This window comes from Neophocaena asiaeorientalis, unplaced genomic scaffold, assembly GCF_003031525.2.
Source record: "Neophocaena asiaeorientalis asiaeorientalis breed wild unplaced genomic scaffold, Neophocaena_asiaeorientalis_V1.1 scaffold110, whole genome shotgun sequence".
Taxonomy (NCBI): Eukaryota; Metazoa; Chordata; class Mammalia; order Artiodactyla; family Phocoenidae; genus Neophocaena; species Neophocaena asiaeorientalis.
In genome coordinates this window covers 1062828-1075446 of record NW_020175053.1, presented here as the reverse complement: position 1 = coordinate 1075446, position 12619 = coordinate 1062828, and the positions used below count along the sequence as shown (strand labels likewise).

At 39.8% G+C, this 12619-nt stretch overlaps 1 protein-coding gene across 1 annotated transcript in view; it reads left to right on the top strand.

Annotated features, from left to right (window-relative positions):
* L3MBTL4 (L3MBTL histone methyl-lysine binding protein 4) overlaps window positions 1-12619 on the top strand; it is a 297887-nt gene that overhangs the window by 69519 nt on the left and 215749 nt on the right. Inside the window, exons 9-10 of the mRNA XM_024763900.1 lie at window positions 46-200; window positions 1288-1364. Coding sequence (XP_024619668.1) covers window positions 46-200; window positions 1288-1364 — 232 coding nt within the window. The remainder of the gene's footprint in view (window positions 1-45; window positions 201-1287; window positions 1365-12619) is intronic.

Below are 12619 nucleotides of genomic sequence, written 5' to 3'. Positions count from 1 at the left end.
CCTGTTTGGTGTCCTGTTTCTCTTTGTGCCTCTTCCCCGTGTTAGAATGGGCCAGTGCCTAAGGAATTTCAGGTTGGAATGAAGCTGGAGGCTGTCGACAAGAAGAACCCTTCCTTGGTATGTGTGGCAACCGTAGCAGATATTGTTGGAGATCGCTTGCTAGTGCATTTTGACAATTGGGATGATAGTTACGATTACTGGTGAGACACCAATCTGCGTTGTATTTTTGTGTGTTCGTGTTTGCCGTTAAGAATTTATGTTCATTCCATGACTGTCACTGTTCTTGCTGTCCTTATAGTAATGAACATGAGGAACCTAGTGGCTGGCTTGTCACTACCTTCTTTTCCTCGTGAACTGTTGAATTAAAGAACCGAGAAAGTTTTTTTTCATCTCTGAGAGGTTGCCTAATGAGGCCTCATCTGAAATAATGTGACCAGTTCAGGGCAGTCCACTATATTGTGTCTAGTTTGTAAGGGAAGCATTTCTGTAAAGAGGAAGTTAAGAACTTGCAGTATTATTTTTTCCTGAAAAATGTTGAACTCAGACTGTCATAGTTTTAAAAGGGAAGATTCAGGGAGAATGGAGTGAATTATTTGAAAGCCTGTGAAGAGCAGAGAAAATGTATGCTCACGAATGCCATTAAACTAACATTGCATGAGTTAAAAGGATTTTCTGGGTGAAAACCTGAAATATGGAAGAGGGCACGGCAAAAATAATTTTTGTGGCATTTCTTAAGAGCATATCCTGAATAATTGACAAGTCCCCGCCTGAGGCTGTGGTTCTTCATGTGCACGGTGGGAGGAGGGGGGCTGTTTTCTTCTCTGAACTAAGAAGAAGAGCATGGATTAATTGCTGTATGTGTCTTAGGTAGTATAGTCTGGGTTCCCGAAAAGGAGAGGGAGGAAATTGTGGGCATGTGGAGTCTGGCCCGTCTTATTAAAATTTGGACTGGCCTATTAATATTTTCCCTTGCTGCTAGCAAGAAGTGGTAGAAGGGGTTTATTAAAATGTTCACTCTCTGGGGAGATCACTGGCAGTTCAGGTCCTAGTCAAACACTTTTTAAAGAAATACTTTTAAATTTCAAGAAGGTTATGTAAAAGAGAAGTTTGGCCACTCAGCTTACAAAATATAGAACTAAAATTACTTCTGTTTCTCTTAGGCTGTAAAATATTTTAGCTATGCCGTAGTATTTTCCATGTCATCTCTTAATATCTAGAATGAACATTACTCTTGGATTCTTTCTCTGGTGTTAATATGGGATCTAAAATAGAATCCTGTTTTTGCAGGTGTGACGTCAATAGTCCTTATGTTCAGCCAGTTGGTTGGTGTCAGGAGCATGGAAGAACTCTGATAGCACCCCAAGGTGAGTGGACTGGCTGGGTTCTCTTTGAAGTCATCTCTGTGTGAGTGGCAATGCCCATTCTTATTTTTGTTTATGGACACCACATTTCAATACAAAGTGTATGATAAAAATATCGTGCAAGATTCTGTGGACCATCAAGGGACCCAGATGTCTGAAATCTGCACATCCTTCCCCATAATGCAAATGGACTGTGTTTATAAAGACATATTAGGCAGCCATTTAAAAAAAGTGCTATTTTTTTATCCAACGAAATGAGTGCAATCACTGTGAACTGACTTTTAAAACTAGCTATTTCCACCTATGTAATTTAACTTATTACCAATGTTAATTCATTAATTGACCATTAGGTTATTAAATATACTTAACTTTGGAGTTAAGTGTAAGAAATGTAGAAACCTAAGAAGTGAGAATTAATAATGAGGGCCTAGACTTGCCAGACCCCTTCACCAAGCCGACTTAGTGGCTCAGCTAAACACTGACATAGGGACTTTCATGTTATTTATCTGTTTTCTCATTACGGAAACGGAATATCTCTCCATTTATTTAGTTCTTTGATTTATTTCAGTGGCATTTTGTGGTTTTTCTCATATAGATCTTACATATATTTTGCTAGATTTTATAACTATTCTGTTATTTTGAGTGCTAATGTATATGGTATTGTGTTTTAAATTTCAAATTTCACTTGTTCATTGCTGGTATATAGGAAAGCAGTTGAATTTTATATGTTAACCTTGTATCCTGCAACCTTGTTATAATCACTTATTGGTTCTTGGAGTTTCTTTGTTGATGCTTTTGGATATTCTACACCTCTGTGAACAAAGTTATATTTCTTTCTTCCCAGTCAATATATCGTTTATTTCCTTTACTTGTCTTATTGCATTAGCTAATATGTACCATGCTGTTTTTTGTTTTTGTTTTTGTTTTTGTTTTTTGCGGTACGCGGGCCCCTCACCGTCGCGGCCCCTCCCGCTGCGGAGCACAGGCTCCGGACATGCAGGCCCAGTGGCCATGGCTCACAGGCCCAGCCGCTCCGTGGCACGTGGGATCCTCCCAGACCGGGGCACGAACCCATGTCCCCTGTACTGGCAGGCGGACCCTCAACCACTGCGCCACCAGGGAAGCCCCCTGCCATGCTGTTTTGACCACTGTAGCTTTTTAGTCAGTTTTGAAATATGGAAATGTGAACCCTCCAACTTTGTTCTTCTTTTTCAAGATTGCTTTGGCTATTTGCAGCCCCTTGCAGTTCTTTATGAATTTGAGGATTGGCTTTTCCATTTCTGGAGAAATGACTATTGGGATTTTGATAAGGGTTATGTTCAATGTAGACTGCTTTAGGGAGTGTTGCCATCTTAACAGTATTAAGTTTTCTAATCCATGAACATGGGATGTCTTTTCACTTACTTAGACCTTCTTTCATTTCTGTCAGCAGTATTTTTTAGTTTTGGGTGTACAGGTCTTTTACCTCCTTGGTTAAATTTATTGGTATTTTATTCTTTTGGATGCTGTTGTAAATGGAATTGTTTTATTTATTTATTTTTGGAATTTTTTTTATTTCTGGCATAAAGAAACACAAATGATTTCACAGTCTGCAATTTTGCTGAATTTGTTTATTAGCTCTAGGAGGTTTTTTGTGTGGATGCTATGGGATTTTTTCATATAGAATTGTGTAGTCTATCAAAATAGTAAAGTTCCAAAAAATTCATATTTCTAATTTGAATGCCTTTAATTTTGTGTCTTGCCTAATTATGCTAGCTAGGACTTCCAGTACAGTATTGAATGTAGCGGTAAAAGTAGGCATTCTTGTCTTTTTCCTAGACTTAGGGTGAAAAGATTTCGGTCTCTCACTATCAAGTATGATATTAGCTGTGGGTTTTTCATAAATGCCCCATATCATGTTAAGGAAGCTCCCTTTTACTCCTAGTTTTCTGAGCGTTTTTATCATAAAAGGGTGTTGAATTCTGTCCAATGCTTTTTCTGCATCTATTGAGAAGATTGTGTGGGACTTCCTTCCCCTTTGTCTCATGGTGTATAATCCTTCTAATTTGCTGTTGAGTTCAGTTTGCTACAGTTCTGTTAAGAACTTTTGTATCTGTATTCATAAGGGGTATTGGTCTGTTGTTTTCTTGTCATGTCTTTGGTCTGTTCTTTTAAATGCTGTAAATGGAATTGTTTTCTTAATTTCATCTTTGGATTGTTCATTGCTACTTTGTAGAAATACAATGATTTTTGTGCAATGACCTTATACCCTGAATTCATTTATTTGCTCTAATAGTTGTGTGTGTGTGTGTGTGTGTGTTCCTTAGGATTTTCTATATGCAAAATTATGTCATCTATAAGTAAAGATACTTTCACTTCTTCCTTTCTGATCTGAATACGTTTTCTTTCTTTCCTGAATCCTCTGTCTAGACCTCCCAGTGCATGTTGAACAATAGTGGCAGGATCAGACATGCTTTTCTTGTTCCTGATCCTAGGGGAACACTTCGTCTTTGCACATTAAACATGATGTTTGCTGTGAGCTTTTCGTGGATGCCCTTTATCAGATTGAGGAAGGTCCCCTCTGTTCCTAGTTGTTTTTATCATGAAAGGGTCGTCCTGTATTCTGTTAATATGGTTCTATTATATTTATTGCTTTCTATATGTTGAAACAATCTTGTCTTCTTGGGATAAATCTCATGTGTGTGTATAAATATATTTTTTCTTACATGTTGCTGCACTACTTGGTTAGCTAATATTTTATTGAGGAATTTTGTGTCTGTACTCATAAAGTCATGTACTCTTTTTTTTTTTAATGCATTACTTGAAAAAAAATTTATTCATTTATTTGGTTGCACCAGGTCTTAGTTGTGGCAGGCAGGCTCCTTAGTTGCGGTTCCAGGGCTCCTTAGTTGTGGCATGCGAACTCTTAGTTGCAGCATACGTGTGGGATCTAGTTCCCTGACCAAGGGTCAAACCCAGGCCGCCTGCATTGGGAGCATGGAGTCTTATCCATTGCGCCACCAGGGAAGTCCCAAAGTCATCTACTCTTTTAAAATGTTTTTATTCCTATTAGAGTATCTAAAGCTGCTCTGAGTGCTAAGGAAAAGCAGGATGAACAATAAGTCAAGAAGTTTGGTTATTTAAAACCTTAATCCACCATATGATTACTCGTATTCAGTGGGGACTCAACCATGTTAGAAAGGGGTCCCCTCTTATGGTGCTGCAGGGTGTTGACCCTGCACAGTGGCCTTCACTGAATGCCAGAAAGCTTCCCATTTGGTTTGGGAAGTAAATGTAAAATGAAAATTCAAGCAGATTAGCCACTTAATCAAGGTATGATCAAGAGAGTGGAGTGTAATGAAAATATATGCAAAGGAGCTGTGAGTAAAAATTGGGTGAAGGCAATTAAAGCTGGGCGATAAACAAAATTGCTTAAAGCTCGTGATGAGTTGTGATCATGCTGACCTCTAGGTTTGTGGGAAAGCACGAGTGCACCAGAGATGTTAGTCCCTGGTTAGATGCACAAGAGAGGAGAGGTTTGAGGCCATGGGGGGTAGAAGGAGCCCTGAGGCAGGATAATAGAATGCTGTGCACTCAGATAGTTCACAAGTGGGAATTAAACATGAGATTTTAAAAGAAAAACCTACCAACCCACATAATCTTCAGATATTCTCTCCCCTACGACAAGGCTGGAGCTAGAACTGCTTGAAATACACATATATGTTATATATTGTATTTTATATATATTATCTGTCATATAGATTTTATATCTGTATATGTATATTCAGAGTTTATAGGAAAAGATAAGAAAAACATTGTTTGGATGATTTGTTTCTTAGTAATTTGCTTCCTTTTTTTTACTTAAGTTATTTTACTTAAAGTGAATTTGTGTTTTACACATCATTTATGCCTATAGATTTTTACATTAAATTTTATTTTATGGTTGTAATTACATATCAGAAAAAATGTATTTGCTATATTCGTCATAGCTTGTGTGTGTGTGCGTGTAATTGTACTTCTGAGAGCGATTAAGGCTCTTGAAAGCGGAACAGCATGTGCTGATCTGCACTCACATTCTCATAGATTCCCGTTAAAAGAACTTCTTCAGAGAAAGAGAAAAAAAGATTACTTTTTGAAACATGTGACCTATAAATTGTAAAGGTGTTATTTTGCTGATGCAAGTTTAATCCAAGGTGTTACATATTCTACTCAGTATCTTGCTACAAGGACTAAAAAGTATGGCAGGGCCCTCTATTCCTTCAGAAGATGCAATCTGCCGGGATTTTAGTCAAAGTCACAAAATGACAAAAAAGTGTTAGGTAGGTGCATAGAAAACCCTGATAATACAGATGTTACATTTGAGGAGGAAAAGTCCCTGTCCAGACGGCTTGCCGGGCTTCATAGTGAGGTTCTGATCTTCATCTGGTGAAGGGCAGGCCATGTCCAGTTAACAGTCACCTCCTAACAAATAGGGGTAAATCTCATCCTTTTGTTGAAGTAAAATCTCCTAGTAGCATAGTTTTAGGTAGTACATCATATAGCCAACTCTGTACAATTAAAAATTAGATTGGTCTGTTAAAGAACATTAATAGATTGTTAGCTAAAAGTTACCTTTTTTCTTTTCTAGTTCTTTTGAATGGTATTGCTATTTTAAAAGTAACTCTGATTGTTTTGTATGTATACAAAGTTTCCAGTACACTTTATTGCTCAGAGTGACTTGTTTACCAGTTAAAACAGTGTTTTTTTTCAACAGTCTTGTATGTGTGAAAGTCTGTTCTGTAGTCAGCGACAGGAGCCTCCACCCCGACAAGCTTCCCGCTCAATCTGGGCAGGTGGACGGGGAGCCCTGCGGACCCTGTTGACTGACAGCGGGACCATGTCCCCCTGAGGGGTGGTGTCCTGCACTGAGATCCCCTCCAAATCTGCTGTCAACTGAACTCAGATTCAGTTCAGCAAACATCATCTCCACAGTGACTTTTGTGTTTACAGAAGGTGGAGAACCAAGTAAGAATAAAACACAATTCTTGCCCTGAAGGAAGGGATCTATTTATATTTTTGTAAAAACTTTATTGAGATCTAATTCACATACTGTACAGCTCATCCATTTAAAGTGTAAGAGTCAGTGTTTTTTTTTTAACATATTTACAGAGTTGTGTAACCATCACCACGATCAATTTTAGAAAGTTTCCGTCACCCCAGAAAGAAACCCTGAGCCACTTAGCTGTTATCCCCACCCTCCATTCCCTGCAGCATTTGGACCCCATTAATCTACTCTTTGTCTTGCCTCTTCTGAATATTTCATGTAAATAGAATCATATGATATGTGGCCTTTTGTGTCTGGCTTCTTTCACTCAGCATAATGATTTTAGAGTTCATCCATGTTGCACATGTATGAGTACGTTGTTTCTTTTTAGTTTCAAATAATATTCATTGTGTAGATAAACCACAATTTGCTTATTCATTCGTCAGTTGATGGGCATTTGGGTTGTTTTCACTTTTTGACTATTTCAGATACTGCTGCTGTGAATATTTGTGTATGAGTTTTTGCCTGAACATGTTTTCAGTTCTCTTGGGTATATATACTTAGGAGTGAAATTGCTGGGTCATATAGTAATTCTACGTTTGCCTTACTGAGTAGTTAGTGAGTAATTACTTACTGACTCTTCACCACAGGAGCTGCTCTGTTTTAATACCCATCAGTAGTGTGTGAGGGTTACAGTTCCTCCGCGTTCCTCCACACTTGCTGTCTGTGTTTTGTTTATATCATCATAGTGACTGTGAAGTGGAATCTCGTCTTGGGTCTCATTTTTCTTGAATGCCCAATATGATGTTGTTAGCGAACCCAGGTCTGGCTGCTCGCCTCTCAAAAGCCAATTCTCAAGAGACAGGTGTTGGTAGGAAAGGAAAGCTTGCTTTATTTTGGAGGCCAGCAACCGGGGGAGAGGGTGGACTCCTGTCCGAGAACCAACTCCTGATGGCTGTTCAGGGGTGGGGCTTTTAAAGGGGGGTTTCAGGGCTGTATAGGCAGAGGGAGGGAGCAGGACAGCACAGTCAGCTCTGACAGGCATCTTGAAATCAGTCATGTGGTGGTCTGATCAGCATCATCTTGGTTGTTTTAAGTACAGTTAATCTTTAGTTCCAAGGTTTGTTCCCATTTCTTTGAGGCCAGTTCTCGGAACTGTGTGAAGTGGAGCAGCTTATGTCACAGCTTCAGTTTGGTCATCATGTCGTCATCCTCCTCCACCTGGTGGGGCTTCAGTATCTGCAAAATGGCTCACAGGAGATGGCTCAGAATATTATCTATAGCCCTTAAGGAGGAACTGAAGGTCCTTGACTGTGCTTAATGACTAAGCTATTATTATTTGGTCTCCTTTTTTTTTTTTTTTTTTTTTTTTTTTTTGCGGTATGCGGGCCTCTCACCACTGTGGCCTCTCCCGTTGCGGAGCATGGGCTCCGGACGCACAGGCTCAGCGGCCATGGCTCATGGGCCCAGCCGCTCCGCAGCATGTGGGATCCTCCCGGACCGGGGCACGGACCCGTGTCCCCTGCATCGGCAGGCTGACTCTCAACCACTGCGCCACCAGGGAAGCCCTATTTGGTCTCCGTTAACTGTTTTCCTCTGCTTCTGCATCTTCTCACTTCTCTGATTAAACTTATTCTTTGCCTAGAGTTTTGCCACAGACAAAAGGCAGGCTGAGGACATTGGGGGGCAAGGACCTGCCCAAGGTCCTGCTCCATTTCAGTGTCACACATTTATCTGTTTTCATGGCAACTTTGTAAGCTTTTGTCAGTGATTTCAGTTTCATAGTTGAAGAACTGAGGTATAGAGAGGTCAGGTCACGGGCCCTAGACCTCTCACGTGGCGGGCTGGGGGTTTGGGAGCACGCCCTGTTAGCTGGTCTCTAGAACTCCCTTGCCCTTTCTCCTTCACCACCCTGCGTGAGGTCTGATGTACATGGGCTTCTGATGGTAATGGAAGGAAAGCTTTCAGGAACGCAGGAGAGGGAGAGGTCAATCCTCACCTCATACATGGGTGTCTTCACATTGGAAGCAGTGTTTGCATTAGTCTTTGAAGGATGTGAGAAATGGGGTGGAAGAGAATATTCTGTAGAAGGAACAATATGCACGAAAGTAAGATGGCAGGAAGTTCCTGGCAAATTTAGGAATTATCGGTGTCACGAGCAGCGTGCTGGGCTTCAGGGTAGGGGTTGGGGGAGGGGGAGGAGGAGGTGAGAAGTGACGTAGAACATTAGGCTCACACTGATTAGTGATTTGTAAATGTTTTTACTTTGTTTAAAATATGAAATAATTTTTAAGATTCAGAAGAGTCACAATAACAGCAACAAAAAAATCCTCCTCCTTTGCCAGAACAGTTGGGATTAAGTTGCCAAGATGCACGCTTTGCCCGTCACCCAATAATGTCCTTTATGAAAAAAAAAACAAATAAGCAAACAGAAAAACAGAGTTAATCCAGGCTCACAGGTTGTGCTTACTTTTCATGTCTCTTTCGTGTCCCTCAATCTGCAGTGGTTCTTCAGTCTTGGCCTTGACTCTCAAGAACTTGACACTTTGGTGGAGTACAGGCCGGTTGTTCTGTAACATGCTTCTCACCTTGGGCTTGTCTGATGTCGTGGATGTGGGTTCTACACCTGGGGAGGAGTGTCCCAGAAGCATTGCTCAGTTCTCACGGCATCCGCTCAGGTGGTGCACGATTTCACGGCCCCTTTGCTGTCGACGTCGACCTCGGTCACTTGATTACAGTGGTGTGTGGCAAGCTTCTCCACTGGAAAATTACTCTTTTTCCTCTTGTAGTTAAGATGTTTTTGCTGGAGAGTGACTTGAGATTATGGAAGTACTCTGTTCCTCATCAAACTGTCACCCACTAGTTTTTAGCATCTGTTGATGTTCATGAGATGAATTAGTTACTAATGTGATATTTGCCAAATGGTGCTTTTCTAATTTCATTATTCCTTCTATATTTATTAGTTGACTTGTGCTCCCCATGATTTATTTATTCAGTTTTTATAATCTGTTACTATCATTATGTAGGACCTTAGTCGGGGGAGGGTGGGATGGAAAGGCTGGTGAGCAGCCTTTCTTGACCTCAAGGAGCTGACGGTCTACTGGGGCCTGTTTGGTGAGTTTATAAATATTGTTATAGATGATAGCAGTGAAATTAGTCAGAGGTAACACCTGGCCAGAAAGGGAAAGACGTGCTTCACTGAGAAGATTATATGAAGGTGTACTGCCCCATAACAAATGACCATGAAGTTTGTGGCTTAAAGCAGTACAGGTTTCCTATCTTACCGTTCTGGAAGGCAGGAGTCCAAAATGGATTTCACTTCAGTTTTGGGATATTTATCAGGAATTAGTAGGATGGGTAGATCAAGGCCATTTTATGAAAGATCTTTAAAAGCTGGAGTGAGGAGTTGATAGTCAAATCTCTGATGTAACTATGGTTAAACATTTATTTGGCAATAGTAGGCCAGATTAGAAAGGAGGCTGGGACGGCCACTAGGGAGATTCACTGTACGTGAAAATAAGGAACGTGGGCCTTAACCAGGGCTGTGGGTCTGGGGCTGGGGAGGGATGAGGCTCTTTAGAATTGCTGCTTACTTGATTTGGCAGGTGACTGACTAAGCAGACCTACATGAGCTCTTTATTCAGAGTTTCTTGTGGTCTGCAGGGCTCTGGGAATTGATGGGCCACGGAAATAAATTGGGTTCCTGACCTAGCAAGGCTCTCTTTTCTTGTAAATATTGTGTTCTACAGTAAATGCATTTTAATGCAATAGCAAAAAGCCTTCCAAAGCAGAAAAAGAATTAACTTGCATAGTTTGCTAACTGCGGAACAACTTTCTGTGGCCATTTGATACAAGGTGCCATACTGTTTTATGTTATTGTTTCTGCACCTCAGGTGGGCGGCATGTGGGATCTTCCCGGACCAGGGCTCAAACCCGTGTCTTCTGCACCAGCAGGAGGATTCTTAACCACTGTGCCACCAGGGAAGTCCCTGGAAATAATTTTTAAGCATTAGGTAAATACTTCTAGATTACTCTCCACATAGTTTTATAGTTTTTTTCTTCCAACAACAATATTAGAAAATTCAGACATTAAAAACAAAGGAAAAAAAAAAGGAACAAGACCAGATCTCTCAAAATATAGGCACAAATTTTCTGTGAAGATCTTAAAATTTGTTTTTTTGCTGTTGAGTTGTATGAGTTCTTTATATATTTTGGATATTAACCCCTTATCAGATAAATGATTTGCAAACATTTTCTCTCATTCAGTAGGTTGTCTTCTCATTTTGTTGATAGTTTTCTTTGCTGTGCATAGCATTTTAGTTTGATATAGTCCCACTCATTTATTTTTACTTTCGTTGCCTTTGCTTTTTGTATCAAATCCAGAAAATCATCACCAGGACCAATGTCAAGGAGCTTACTGCCTATGTTTTCTTCTAGGAGTTTTAAGGTTTCAGGTCTTAGCATTCATGTCTTTAATCAGCTTTCCAGGGTTCTATAATGTAAACTAACTTGCTCCCTACTGGCATTTCTCTGTAACAGATTTATGTTTTTCATTCTTAGCTACTGAATGTTAAATCAGTTTTCATTCACTTATTTCCTTTTCACACTTCCAGAAATTTTTGTTGACAGTTCTCATCTGCTTTTGGCTTTTTACCTGTTGTCATTGTGACTTTATGTCCTTGTATTAGTTTTATTAAATTTTTTTGTATAACCTACATTTTATTTATACTTTCTTTCTATGTTCATTTCTCCTTCCACCCGAGTTACTCTCCCCAAGTGAGTATTGGGTTGGCCAAAAAGTCTGTTCGGGTTTTTCTGGAAGACGTTACAAAAACCCTAGCGAATTTTTTGGCCAACCCCATAGCAGTTGGTGGTAATCCCTCCATGTTAATTACCATGAGCTAACTAGCATATCAAACCACTTCATAAATTTTAGTGCCTTAACACATTAAGAATTGATTTCTTGCTCCTGTCATAGTACAGTAATGGTTGATAGGGGTTAGTTCTGTTCCATTTAATTACTCTGGGATTGGGGCTCCCCCAGGTCCTTGGGAATCTTTCTGTCTGACCTGAGATTGGAAAGAGGACTGATGGTTACACATGAGAGGGGTTTGGCGCCAAACTCAGAAGTAGCTTGTTACAATCATTTCTACCCACATGCATTGGCCAGAACTGTTACATAACTGCATTCAAATGCATGGGAGTAAAGGAAATGTAGTTCAGCTATTTTCCCAAGAGGGAAATGAACAATTAGCCATTCTATGCTATGCATATTTTGCTAATTCCCATATCATTGCATATACACACACATATGCACACTCAGACACTCGTATGTTCATGAACCCATGTCTTTTTTTAGATTATTGCTTGTGGTATAAAAATGGGCTTATATTATGTACATCTTTTTCCATCTTTTTTTATGTTGCTCAACTATGTCTCATGGCAAATCTCTTCCAACTCATTTGTTATATAGTTCTAATTCTTTATAAAGCCTACATAATATTCCACGATGTGTTGTATCAAAATTAATTCAGTATTTTCTCTGTTGATAAGTGTTCATTTAAAAATGCCTTTATTAGGGCTTCCCTGGTGGCGCAGTGGTTGAGAGTCCGCCTGCCAATGCAGGGGAAACGGGTTCGTGCCCCGGTCTGGGAAGATCCCACATGCCATGGAGCGACTAGGCCCGTGAGCCATGGCCGCTGAGCCTGTGCGTCCAGAGCCTGTGCTCCGCAACGGGAGAGGCCACAACAGTGAGAGGCCCGCGTACTGCAAAAAAAAAAAAAAAAGATAAAAATGCCTTTATTGATACTTTGGTGGCATTTAGAAGTGAGCAGAGCTAAATGTTCTACATTTTTAAGTTGGAAATCTAGCACTCAAACTTGTTGTGAACAAATGCTAAATGCAAGTTTATTTTCAGAAATAAAGCTATAATGATTGATAACTTGGGAGATGATGGAATGTACTTTGTAGGAATAACAGCAGTTTGTTTCTTTAGATTCCCCAGAATCAGTTGGCTGGACATACTTATTAGCAAATATTCTAGATGTTTGAGGAGCACATAGAAATATTTAGCAAGCTATGTTCTGATACCAAATAACTACTTAAGTTTACTTCATAATTTATAAAGCTAAAATTACATTAGCAAAATTTAACAGTATAAATAAATCTTTTATTTAATTGCAACATTAACTGTTAACTTGTTTTGGGTAAACAAAGAATTACTATATTTTAAATGGCATTGTACTCTTTCCTGTAG